This window comes from Balaenoptera acutorostrata, chromosome 21 (assembly GCF_949987535.1).
Source record: "Balaenoptera acutorostrata chromosome 21, mBalAcu1.1, whole genome shotgun sequence".
Lineage (NCBI taxonomy): Eukaryota > Metazoa > Chordata > Mammalia > Artiodactyla > Balaenopteridae > Balaenoptera > Balaenoptera acutorostrata.
In genome coordinates, this window is record NC_080084.1 from 25,778,106 (window position 1) to 25,790,238 (window position 12,133).

The 12,133-nt window shown below is 45.3% G+C and overlaps 1 protein-coding gene across 6 annotated transcripts in view; it reads right to left on the reverse strand.

The window, feature by feature from the left end:
* Positions 1 to 12,133, reverse strand: part of SNX25 (sorting nexin 25) — a 113,581-nt gene that overhangs the window by 9,030 nt on the left and 92,418 nt on the right. For 4 of the 6 annotated variants that reach the window (XM_057537412.1, XM_057537410.1, XM_007177877.2 and 1 more), the window contains 4 exons: positions 11,778 to 11,909; positions 8,584 to 8,724; positions 5,765 to 5,878; positions 1,296 to 1,460 (listed from right to left, as the gene is read on the reverse strand). In XM_057537412.1, the coding sequence (XP_057393395.1) occupies positions 1,296 to 1,460; positions 5,765 to 5,878; positions 8,584 to 8,724; positions 11,778 to 11,909 (552 nt within the window). The other 2 variants (XM_057537413.1, XM_057537411.1) reach the window with 2 other exon arrangements.

Below are 12,133 nucleotides of genomic sequence, written 5' to 3' on the forward strand. Positions count from 1 at the left end.
CCAACGAGTGTGACGTGGATCCCGACTGTGAGAGGCCCTTAGCTCTGCGGGGCGGTGGCCAGTATACACGTGGCTGTTTCTCCAAGCAGGGCGAAGAGCTGCAGCAGGGGTGCAGACATTAGGCAGTGGAAGGACAGCTGAGGAAGTTCGTTCGGATGTGTGCAGGGGGGCAGCTGAAGCTGCGGGAGCAAGCAGCGGCCTAACGACAGGGCTTCGGGGGCGTGATGAGCAGAGGAGGGGGCTGAGAGGTCACAGAGGCCGGAGGGGTGCCGCCAACCTCACGGCCGCACTGCAGGTCCAGCAACACCACATGCTGCAGGGGCTGGAGGAGCTGCAGCCCGGGAGGAGGCTGCTGGTCGGCCGCTGGTCTGCCTTCAGAGAGCACTTTCCCCGAGTGACCGGGCCACACGGTGAATCCCAAGAGGTTCAGGGATAAACGGGAGGTGACGGAGGGGAGGGGCCAAGTACGGCCAGACGTGACACGTGTGGCGTGCAGGAAAGAGGTGGGGAGGTGCCCAGGAGGGAGGCAGGCAGGCATGGGGACCCTCTGTGGTTCGCGGGCTCTGCTCCAGCTCAGGACGCGGTAGAGCAGACGCGCCTTTCCATGGTTACTTCCTTCTGTCCAAGCTCATTAAACCAATTCTGGTGAAGAGGCGGTGGCGTTTGGCATTGAACTAAGGAGACGCCACATTTCGGAGATGGTCTCGTGCAACTTGTTGGAGAGCCGAACGAGGGGCCGCAGGCCTCAGCCAAGTAAGAAGCCCCCGGAGGGAAGCCCGAGGGCCACGTATGAGCTCGCAAACGTCTGCAGTCTCTCTCTAGTCACTCCTTCGCCCACCCACATCACTGCGAGGTTCATCTTGCTTCAGGACATGACACGGCTTGCCAGTCCCTGAGATAAAACCTAAACTCCTCAGCCCGGCGCGGCCTTGCCCCTCCTCCTACTCTTGGCCTCATTTCCGTCAGCCCCCACTCCCGAAGCCCTCCCCCATCCAAAGACCTGCTGACTGTTCCCCAAACACACCCTCCTCTCCTGAACCTCAACATTAGCGCCGACTCCTCCGCAATGACGGCCCCCGGCCCGGGCCACCTTCCATAGAGGGGCTCCATCCACAGGCCCCTCACCTACCTTGTTACCAGCCCCGTCCCCACACACGACAGCCATGGTAGCTCAAGGTATTTGCATTCTCCCTCTTTGTAGCAGGCCTTCCACAGATACCTGCCACATCAAACAGCCTCCCAGAAGACGTCTGCTTAAATATGCTTCAAAAACATACAACCTTCAGACAGCTCACCTCCTGATGGGAGAAGAAGTCGCGAGGGAGTCTTTCCAGAAAAGAGGACAATGAAAAAGTGGATTTTTTCCCCTGCACGTCAATAACCTTGAGGTAGTCAGGAGAAGGGCTCAAAAAGGCATAAAGTGCTTCACTCTGACACAGTCTTTCATCTGAAAGCAGACTCTGTGGGAGAGAGAGGATTAATTCCTCCTGCGTGGTTCGTCTGCGCGCTGGGCGCCAGCAGGAGTGAAGGCAAAGAGTTGACTGTCCCGGAAATTTACTGTCATCGCAATTCTGAACCTAAAACCACTTCCCTTTCCTCCTGAAATAAAATATATTAGATCAGTTCTCACTGAGCTTGATGGCAAACAGTGCTCTGTGGGTTAACTGGAGCGCCCTGATCGTGCCCAGGGCGACGTGAAGTCTCACTGTGCAAACCGCCTGCGGGTCCAGGGGCTGCCGCCTTTGAAAGTCATCTGTGGGCTTCCCTGGTGGCGCAGTGGTTGGGAATCTGACTGCCAATGCAGGGAACACGGGTTCGAGCCCTGGTCTGGGAAGATCCCACATGCCGCGGAGCAACTAGGCCCGTGAGCCACAATTGCTGAGCCTGCGCGTCTGGAGCCTGTGCTCCGCAACAAGAAAGGCTGCGATAGTGAGAGGCCCGCGCACCGCGATGAAGATTGGCCCCCACTTGCCACAACTAGAGAAAGCCCTTGCACAGAAACGAAGACCCAACACAGCCATAAATAAATAAATAAATAAATAATTTAAAAAAAAGAAAGAAAGTCATCTGTGTTTTTCGCACACTACCCAGGGATCCCACCCAACCCTTTCACGGCTACGTGCGGACTTTGTACATCAGCTGAAGAAAGAGCTCTGGCTTGTCACATGGTGGTAACTGCCTGCCAGGCAGTAGTTTTCTGTCCCTGTGCTCCACCTTCCACAGGCAGCGTATGTTTACATAATTTTATAACTGTTTTTATGGGCCCGTAAACTGGAAATTTGCTCAAGTTCTCTGTACTTCTCTGGCCTTAGGAGAAAGGAAAGGAGAACATCCATCAAGTTTACGTACAAAGCAAGTGCTACTGGTAAGACAGGAAAATTAACAATGTGACCACAAGAATGTGTAAATGTCTGGTACTCACAGATACAGGGTTTAGGAATAAATGAACCAATGAGAAATCCTGCCCCATGGATGATGTAACCCCCCTGGGGGGCTGGAACACTGGGGTTCTGATGGCAGAACCCTCTCTGCTGGGAGAACAGGTTACATTCTGGTCCCAGAGGAGTTGGTCCATGACGTTCACATTATATTTGTTCAGACGAAGCTTGAAATCTGATAAACCCTGTGACCCTCCCTAGAAAAGCACCTCCAAGCGTGCCCAATAGTGCCACACTGGGGACCGGGGTCCCGGGGCACTCCCCCACCCCCGCATTCCAGTGGTTGTCAGCTTCCTGTGTCCTGCGGAAGACTGGCCTGAAGATGCAGGTTCTGCCTCAGACGTGGGGAAGGAGATTTAGGGGACAGGTAGTTGGGGTCACTACTGCCTTCCCGGGCAGGACCCTGAGCCTTTATTCCTTTTGTAGAGCATTAAATGCTCAGTTGCATGTGAGGGTGGATTAGGAGGAGTGAGATAGTCTCCTTCCACCTTGATTTCCTTTAGCTAATCTCCACTCCAACACTCTTTTATCAAATAGTAGGAAATGATAACCAATGTAAGTCTCAAATAATGCAAACAACATAAATAAGGAAATCATTAAGGATGACAAGTCTTTGGACTGAGTTGTATTCTATCATGAAGGAAAATAACCAAATTGAACATGTATGAGAAGTTAGAAATGTTCTCAAAGATTATGTCTATGGGGCAAGGTATAATTGGGATTTTATCTCATCTTTAAGCTGGGAATATAATCCTAATCCCCATTCCTTCCCCCCAAAGGCTTAGAGCACTTTGTTCTACACAGGTGGAGCCTCTAAGAGGACTAGTCAGTGGAAGATGAGGAGAGTAAGACATTCCAGGAAGAGCGAACAGCACACGCACACCCAGAAGCGGGTACCGCGCTACTGCGGGGGCGGCTAGAGTAAGCTGCCTGTGTGTGAGGGACGACTGGCTAGATTAGTATCTATTACCAGTATACCTCGAAGGGAACCATGTGTCATATATAAACACACAAACATACACTCAATGGAATCCTCTTTTCTGGAAGGTCCTGTGGACCTAATAATATCTGCCTTTCAGACTAAACCTTTTGCATCTTGCTTTTCCTGTCTGCAGCTGGTGGGATGATATTTTGAAACTTCAGTCTGCTGTGTAATCTACCTGAAGTTATTAAATAGTGAGCACTTTCACATAAAGTCTTTGAGGAAATGAAAAGCAATTTAAACCATTACCTTCTGACTTACAGTCCTCTTGATCAAAAGACAAATGGCCCCTTGAGATGCCCCTTCCACCTCTTCAGGCCCCAGCCTCACCCACACCACCTACTGGCAGCGCAGAGCACATGCTTCTCTTGGCACCAGGGCAGGAATCACTAACCCATTTCCATCACCAGCAACCCAATAGGGGCACGAGTGACCCCCTCCCCGCATCCCCAAAAGTGCAGGGGGCACCCCAGTCTCTGCAGCACAACTGGAAAGGCAGCTGAAGGGCTGGAAGCGCTGAACAACCCGAGACCCTCCCTCCCCCAACAGCAGAGGCTGGAAGGAAAGGGAAGCATCAGCTGCAAGATCCCAGAGCTACACACGTGGGGCTTCACAAGCTTGGATTTTGAATAATACATATTCGTTTCACAAACAAGACCTTTAGTTCATCTGAACGATTTAATCAGGTACAATGCTTGAGTGGGTTTAATATTTCCTAGATGTTCTGAATCATCAACAAGATGGTAATATTTCAGTTTTAAATTCTCTCCTGTAATAGCATTTAAACATTAATGATTCTCTATCCCAGTTCTGCCATAATTAAACTCGGAAAGTTTTTCAAAGGTGCAATTATTTTATTTCCTGAGGGAAATATATACATATACATATATATATATACACACACATTTATATATTTATAAAAAATACATATATATTTAGAGAGAGATGAATATATGAGAGAAAAATAGTTAGAAACACTTGCGAGGGAACTAGCTAAAATGTACCTACTTTAACTATGATTCACACCCTGATCCAACTGAATATAACATAACCTTTACTAAGAATCTGGCAACATCCGTTATTAAGTCTCAGGACTTCTAGCTACTACTGCATTGGCAAAAAGTGTTTCACAAGGCAAAGGTCCATGCCCCCCAAGAACTATACGGGCTTTGGGGGCCATGGTGTGAGCAACTTAACTATACCCTGGATACAGAGGCCCCAGCTAAGGAAAAAATAAATGGTTTGCTACTGGAGACAGCATACCTTTGTCTGGTCTTATGCTCTAAAGATAGAGTGAAAGAAACCAGTTATGCATTTAGAGGAAATAAGGAGACTATCTTTAGAACCTTGCAGTAGGCAAGGATTTCTCCACAAGCACAAAAGGCATTCACCACAAAAGGAAAAAAAATGGATAAATTGGACTAAATTAAATTGAGAATTTATGCTCATTAAGAAACCGAAAAGGCAACCCACAGAAAGAAGATAGCCACAGCACATATGCTCTGACAAGAGACGCACATCCAAAACACACGAAACTCCTGCAAAGTGATACGGAAAAGACAGGCAACACGACAGAAGAGCAGACACAACTTTAACTTCACAAAAGAAACCGTCCAGTGTGGAGTGAACAGAAGCCCGCATGCCGCTGGTGAGAGTGTACAAACCGCTACGGCCACTCAGAAAAACTGAAAAACCCAAATGCCTAGGGTTCCCCAGCAGCTATTCACCCAAAGCCAAGCGCTGGCAGCTCATTAACAGCCTCCAGCTGGAAACTCTCCCAACGCCCATCAACAAGAGCAGGAACAGACTGCAGGGGGTTCAAGCCAGGAGAAGCCCGTTCAACAATGAAAACGAGAACAAAAATGAAACTAAAGAACGGTCTGCAACTGAAACAGCCCTATGGGAGGACCTCAGGCCCACGATCCCGAGTGAAGGGGGTCCACGCCCTGTGACTCCACTCATGTGAAGTTCAAAACCAGCTGTAACCGCATGGTCGTGAGTCAGGACCACGGTTACCTGTGGTGACGCTGGCGGGACTCGTGACACTGTCTCTGGGACTAGGTGCTAGTTACGAGGGTGTGTCCAGTTTGTGAAAATGGAGAAAGCCGTACACGTGGTATCTGCATTTTCTGTCTGTAGAGTATACATATATATACACACATATACATATATATATAGCACCAAAAAAAAAAACCCCAGAACCCAAAATCAAAGATATTTTGAGGCTCTGTCCTGACCTGTGAGAACAGGAAGCAAACAGGTAAACTCTTAGAATGATGACAGTTCAACCCCCAATAACCCCCAAATAACTAATTTTCCTCCCATATCCAGAAAGTTTGCTTACCTGTAAAAACTTATTTAATTGATTCTTTGACTTTTCCATAAACTTTTGATCTACAGATTTGAAAGGCAGCTTGCTAAGAGAAGGCAACTGGACTTTTTTTAAAGAAGGGAAACACTGTGAGGGGAAAAAAATTAAATGTTAGTATATTGAAATTACATTTAAATCTTTAAAAAAATTTTAGATTTTTAATAAGAACAAACCGAGTATCCTCTTCCTATACTAGGTTCCTCTGAGACTGAAGGCCTTGAAAACCTACCGGTTCTAACCAGGCTCAAGGAATCCGGAGGAACAGGACATGTGACGAAAAAAGCTAACGCCCGTCCCTGGACTTACAAACGCCTGGAAGCTGGAAACTGTGGAGCTGGGCTGGGAAGGTGGGTCTGCACCACAGGCACAGAGCACAGTGTGTGGGGTACGGACACGTGGCTCCCAGCAAGGACTTTTCTCTTAGAATATGTTTTGTTTACAGCGTCTCTGTAAAAAGTTATCAAGGTTGACAAAAGAAGACCATGGAAAGAAAGAATAACTCAGGTTGTAGCTTTATTACTGCCTTCAAGGGCAAACTGCAGAATGTAAATATAGTAATAATAATAAAATATGTTAACAGATAATAAACTTCCGTTTGTGGATTAAATCCTGCGTTCTGCCAGACACTGTGCTAGAGGCTTGGTGTGTGTACAGCTCTGAGTCACCCCTATTTTACATGTGAGACGACTGAGGATCAGGAGTGACACCCACATCCATCTGACCGTAACGTCTGATCTCAGTGCCAATGCCCGCAGGACTCTGCAGTCTGCCCCTCAGATGCCAGGAGGACAGCGGGTTCCAAATGCTCCAGACGCTGCCTCTTCACTAAGGCACTGGGGCCACTGGAATATGCTGACTAGATCACTGGTGCTGAAAAGTAAGTGAGCACAGAGTCTGCCTGCAACGGCCTTCCCTCCTGCTGTTTTCAGGGTCACAGCAGCCCCGCCAGGGACCTATCACAGCTGTCAACAGGACGAGTTCTTTCAAAAAATGAAAACTCCCAAAAAAAGAAAGTAAGTAAGAAAAAAAAACTCATACAATAGGAAATACCAAAGGTGAGAGAAGAACCCCAGGAATCAGGCCACAGAGGAAGAAAGATAATGAGACAAAAGGACAGACGTGAAATTATATAAGGTTTGTTTCCTCTAATGTTTCAGAGCAATTGTTTTTGATAGAAATTACTGATTAAAAGTGTTTTTAAAAAACCACCCTAGAAGAAAAGGTGAAAGGAAACAGGCATATTTCCTTTGCAGAAGAAGGGTCTGAGAGGTGACCGCAGGGTTTAACCAGCATCAGTTCATTCTGAGCAAGAGAAAAATGGACTTAAATGAAGGTAGAAACAACTGAAGAACCCTTTAATTGCTGGGGTAAAGGGAAATTAGCTCCAGTAGATGGAGAGTTAGAGAAGATGCAACTCCTGAGAAAAATGGGAAAATCATGAATGGAAACTAAGACAACCTGGATTCTAGTCCTGGTTTGGCCATTATGTATACATCCTACGATGAGTCAGTTAAACTCTCTGGGATCACGTTCCCTCATCTATCAAATAAAAGAACTGACCTGGATTAGGAGCTTTCAAACATTTTAAACTAAAATCCACAGTAGGAAATACACACCACATTGCAACCCACAATGCACATGCAGATACATGCATCCATATATTATATAATACACACACCTAGACATAACAATACACACACCCAAACATATACACATCCATACATGCAATACACATATCCATACACGCAATATACACATCCATATATGCAATATACACACCCATACTTATACACACCCAGACATATACACATCCATATATGCAATATACACACCCATACTTATACACACCCAGACATATACACATCCATATATGCAATATACACACCCATACTTATACACACCCAGACATACAATACACACATCCAGACAAATACACATCCATATATGCAATATACACACCCATACTTATATACACCCAGACATACAATAGACACACCCAGACATATACACATCCATTTATGCAATATACACACCCATACTTATAATATACACACGCATACTTATAATATATACACCCATAAAACTGAAGCAAAAGTACCATGAAACAATGCTTATTACTACTACTACTGTAACTACTACTAATAAAAACAAATAATGTTTACTATGTGCAGCACATTCTTCTAAATGCTCCATACACGCTTATTCCCTTCATTCTTACAACAGCTCTGTGGGATAGGTAAGGAAGGCACTATTAATATCTGTATTCTACTGATAAGGAAAAAGAGGTATAAAGAGATAGAGCGACAGGCCCAGGTCACAGAGCTGGCAAATAGTAAAGCGAGGATCCACACTGGATCCAAACTCGAGCAGCCTGGCTGCAGAGTCTGTGCTCTCAACCACCGCACTCTACTGATTCAATTCCTTTATGTGATGAAATGCAATATAGTCTATCCTCTTTCTATTGCTGCAACCCAGAATTGATCTCACTACCCCCAGTGGGTCACAACTGGCAGCTTTGAAACCACTGGCCATCAATGCTCCCCAGCTCTCCTCCAGCTCTGGGGTTCTGGGGGGTTCAACGGAGGTCAGACAATTATCTATCCTGAAGGATTTAGACTAGACTAGATGGTTGATCCTCAAGTAAATTTCTAAACGTCAAGCTGAAAATGCCACTTTGCCAGTATCAACAGCAAAGGAGAAAGATGAATCAGTTTCTTTGTGTGTAAAAATTGAAATGAGCTCTTAAATCTCTTCTTCAGTTATTCTAAATCTGTGTTCACAAGAATTCATACCTCACTAAGTTTCCGGTGTAAATTCTGAAACTCACTGAGCCTTCTGGGGACCGTCCAGTTCTTAGTTTCAACTCCTCCAACTTCTTGTAAGCTTACCATGACAAAGTAACAGGGCATTTGTTCACCATTCTCTTCTGTAACCTTGGAAAAACAGACAAACACAACAGCAACGAAAAGAATGGTGAGCGACACGGTAGGCAAGACATTTAAGTGGCCCCCAGGATCTCCCTCTCCCTGGTATGTATGCCCCACATGGTCCCAGGACTTGAAAATGATGGGTTCTAGTCTGGCAGTTAGGGTATGTTACATGGACAACCAACCTTCAACTAGGGCCTAATCCTAACCATATGGGCCCTTTCAAAGCAGAGGGATTTCTCTGGCGAGTAGCAGAAGAGGAATCAGAGGAAGCACGAGAAAGACCTGACACGTTGTGCCACTGTGAAGACGGAGAGGGCCACGCGGAAAGGGTCTGGGAGTGTTGCCAGGAACTGAGGGCAACATCGTGCTGACGGCAAAAGAACAGAGTCCTCAGTCCCACAACCACCAGGAACTGAGTCCTGCTAACGACCTGAATGGACCTGGAAGTGGATTTTCCCCAGATTCTCCAGACAAGAACTCAGTCTGGCCAGCAACCTGATTTCAGCCTTACGATGCAGAGAACACAGTCAGACAGAGCTGGACTTTCAACCTACAGAATTGTGAGCTAATAAACGGGTGATGTTTTGAGCCATGAAATGCGTGGTAATTTGCTGTGCAGCAAAAGAAAACTAACATAGCAGACTTAACATCCTAACTGGGTTTCCTTGAAAAAGCAAATTAACAGGAAGCGAACAGGTGTGAGAGACCAAAACCTCTCTCAGAGAAGGATGAGGGTTTCCCCAGTTTAATACATGATTCCACAAACTGTGATTTCCATTTTCGAGAAATTTCACATTGGGAGACCTAATTTCCCCTACCTCCCAACTTAGGATAATTCTTAAACACTTACACACACACCCTATCATAATTCAGAATAGCCACCATTGCTCTTAATGTAAATGGATAAGAGAAGAAACAAAAAGAAAATACATTGAATCTAAGCTTGAATTAGTGTCATGAACCGAATTAGAGACAAAGAATCAACAGAAAGGCAAGGGAAGGAGATGCCGGACTTGCTGAGCGCCAGCTGAGCCCCACCAGGTAGGACCACCGTCCCTCTGTGAGGACGGGAGGTGGAGGTCAGCACACAGCTCACAGCGGCTCAGCCTGTCTCAGAGCTCCAGGGAGGCTGGCACGAGGTAAACACATCCTCCACACGTCCCCACACGGGGCTGCTTCGTGAACTCTCGGCAGTCAAGTGACTCCTCTGGGTCCATTTCCTTTATCTTTTCAGGGACCAAGGTCGCGGCCAGCTCCTGAGTGATAACTGATCACCAGGGCAAAGGGCCTTGTGAGGGTTTTTCCTCCTCTCCTCCCTCCCTCAGTATTTGCCTTTGGAAGATAGTTATAATAAACTGTGAAATGTCAGAGGCAGCTCTAGGCAAAGGTGAGAAGGTGACAGAACGTGTGCTCTCTGCCCTCCAAGGGCCTCCTCTGTTACCTTTTGACATCACATTACCTGAGCCCCCCTTCCTAGATGTCCACCCCAGAGATAACTCCATCTGCAGTGACCAAGCGTTTCCACATGGTATTCCAGGCTCTGTGCAACCTTCCCTACCCACTGCCCTCACCTCCCCTCAAGAAAGGTATCTGGCCCTGCAGCTCACCTTAAAGGAAGGCTCAACAAGCACCAAAGACACACTAAGGGCGCTTGGTAAGCTCTCACGTAACACGTGTGCTTTCAGGCTGGCTCCTGGAGAACATGCGTGGTTTTGCTGCCTAAACTAGAAGGGAATTTAAGATTGTGAATTCTAAGCCTTTCCCCCGGTAAGAGTGTCAGGCCACTGAGTTGACGGGAAAAGCAGGGATGGACACATAAGTTGGGCAGATGGGCCCTTGCAAATCTCAGGAGCTGAGTATTTGACCAGCCATTTGAGGCAATGATGGGGCCAAACAGTCACAATGACTTATTCAGGATCTTGTCATTTGTGTGCTATACGGTGGACCGGACTTTCTTTTTTTCTTTTAATTAATTTTATTGGAGTAGAGTTGATTTACAATGTTGTGTTAGTTTCAGGTGTATAGCAAAGTGATTCAGTTATACATATACATCTATTCATTCTTTTTCAGATTCTTTTCCCATATAGATTATTACAGAATATTGAGTAGAGTTCCCTGTGCTATACAGTAGGTCCTTGTTGGTTATCTATCTTACATATAGTAGTGTGTGTGTGTGTTCATCCCAAACTCCTATTTTATCCCCGCCCCACTGCCATGTTTCCCCTTCGGTAACCATAAGTTTCTTTTAGAAATCTGTGAGTCTGTTTCTTTTGTAAATAAGTTAATTTATATCATTTTTAAAAATTAGATTCTACATATGAGTGACATCATATGATATTTGTCTTTCTCTGTCTGACTTACTTCACTTAGTAACATCATCTCTAGGTACGCTGGACCTGACCTTCATCTCCAGGTTTCGACAGTCGGGCAGGTGGGAAGGAAGGAGTTGTCAACACTAACAATGTAAATGCATAGAAATATCTTTCCTTTAAATTAAATTATTTTTACAGACAAAAGAAAAGGGATACAGTGTATTCTGAAAACTATTATCCCATATCCCTCAGAGAATAGCAAAATATTTTCTACTTCAAGGGAAAAAATATTCATTATTAAAGATCTGAGAGCAACTGACATTTGAGCCACTGAAGTCAGCAGGATGGATCAATCAGAAACACATTAAAAATTTTTCATCTCCAAATTTCAAGCAGTGCTTTCCATTTTATTTCAACCCTCAGTGGAAAAGTAAATTGGTAATTCAAGGACATTAATTGTTCTTATCTGAAAGTTGCTTATGATTCCAATGAACAAGGACAACTTTCTGTCTGAAGTGGAGGGAGATCAGATCTACACCAGGCAACCCAGTAACAGCTCCCAGTCATGAACCAGAGTGAAAATACAGGGTGAGGAAGGCAAGACCAATGCAGTCTAGAAGAATGAATATAAGTTTTCTATTCCCAACCTTAATTATTTGGAACAAAATCTTGTCTGATAAAGTCAAACTTAAAACTTTGGAAATAAATACCTAATAAACTGGGAAGAAAAGCAGACAAACCTACCTCTCCACTGGTGATGGAGGCTTTCCACATACCGAGGTTCTCACACCACCAATCTGTTCTTGCCATGTGCAGCTGAAGTTCTGTGCGTTCTTTCTCTATTAGAATTATTTCCTCCTTCAACTTAGAAACAATCTGCCACAGGAAAAACATCCTGGGAGTTATGAAACCATCTAAAATGCTATGCAATTCAGCAAAGTAGCAGGATACAAAATCAACACACAAAAATCAGCTGTGTTTCTATACACCAGCAATGAATAATTCAAAAAGGAAATTAAGAAAACAATTCCATTCACAATAGCATAAAAAATAATAAAATACTTAGGAATGAACTTAAGCAAGGAGGTGAAAGACTTCTA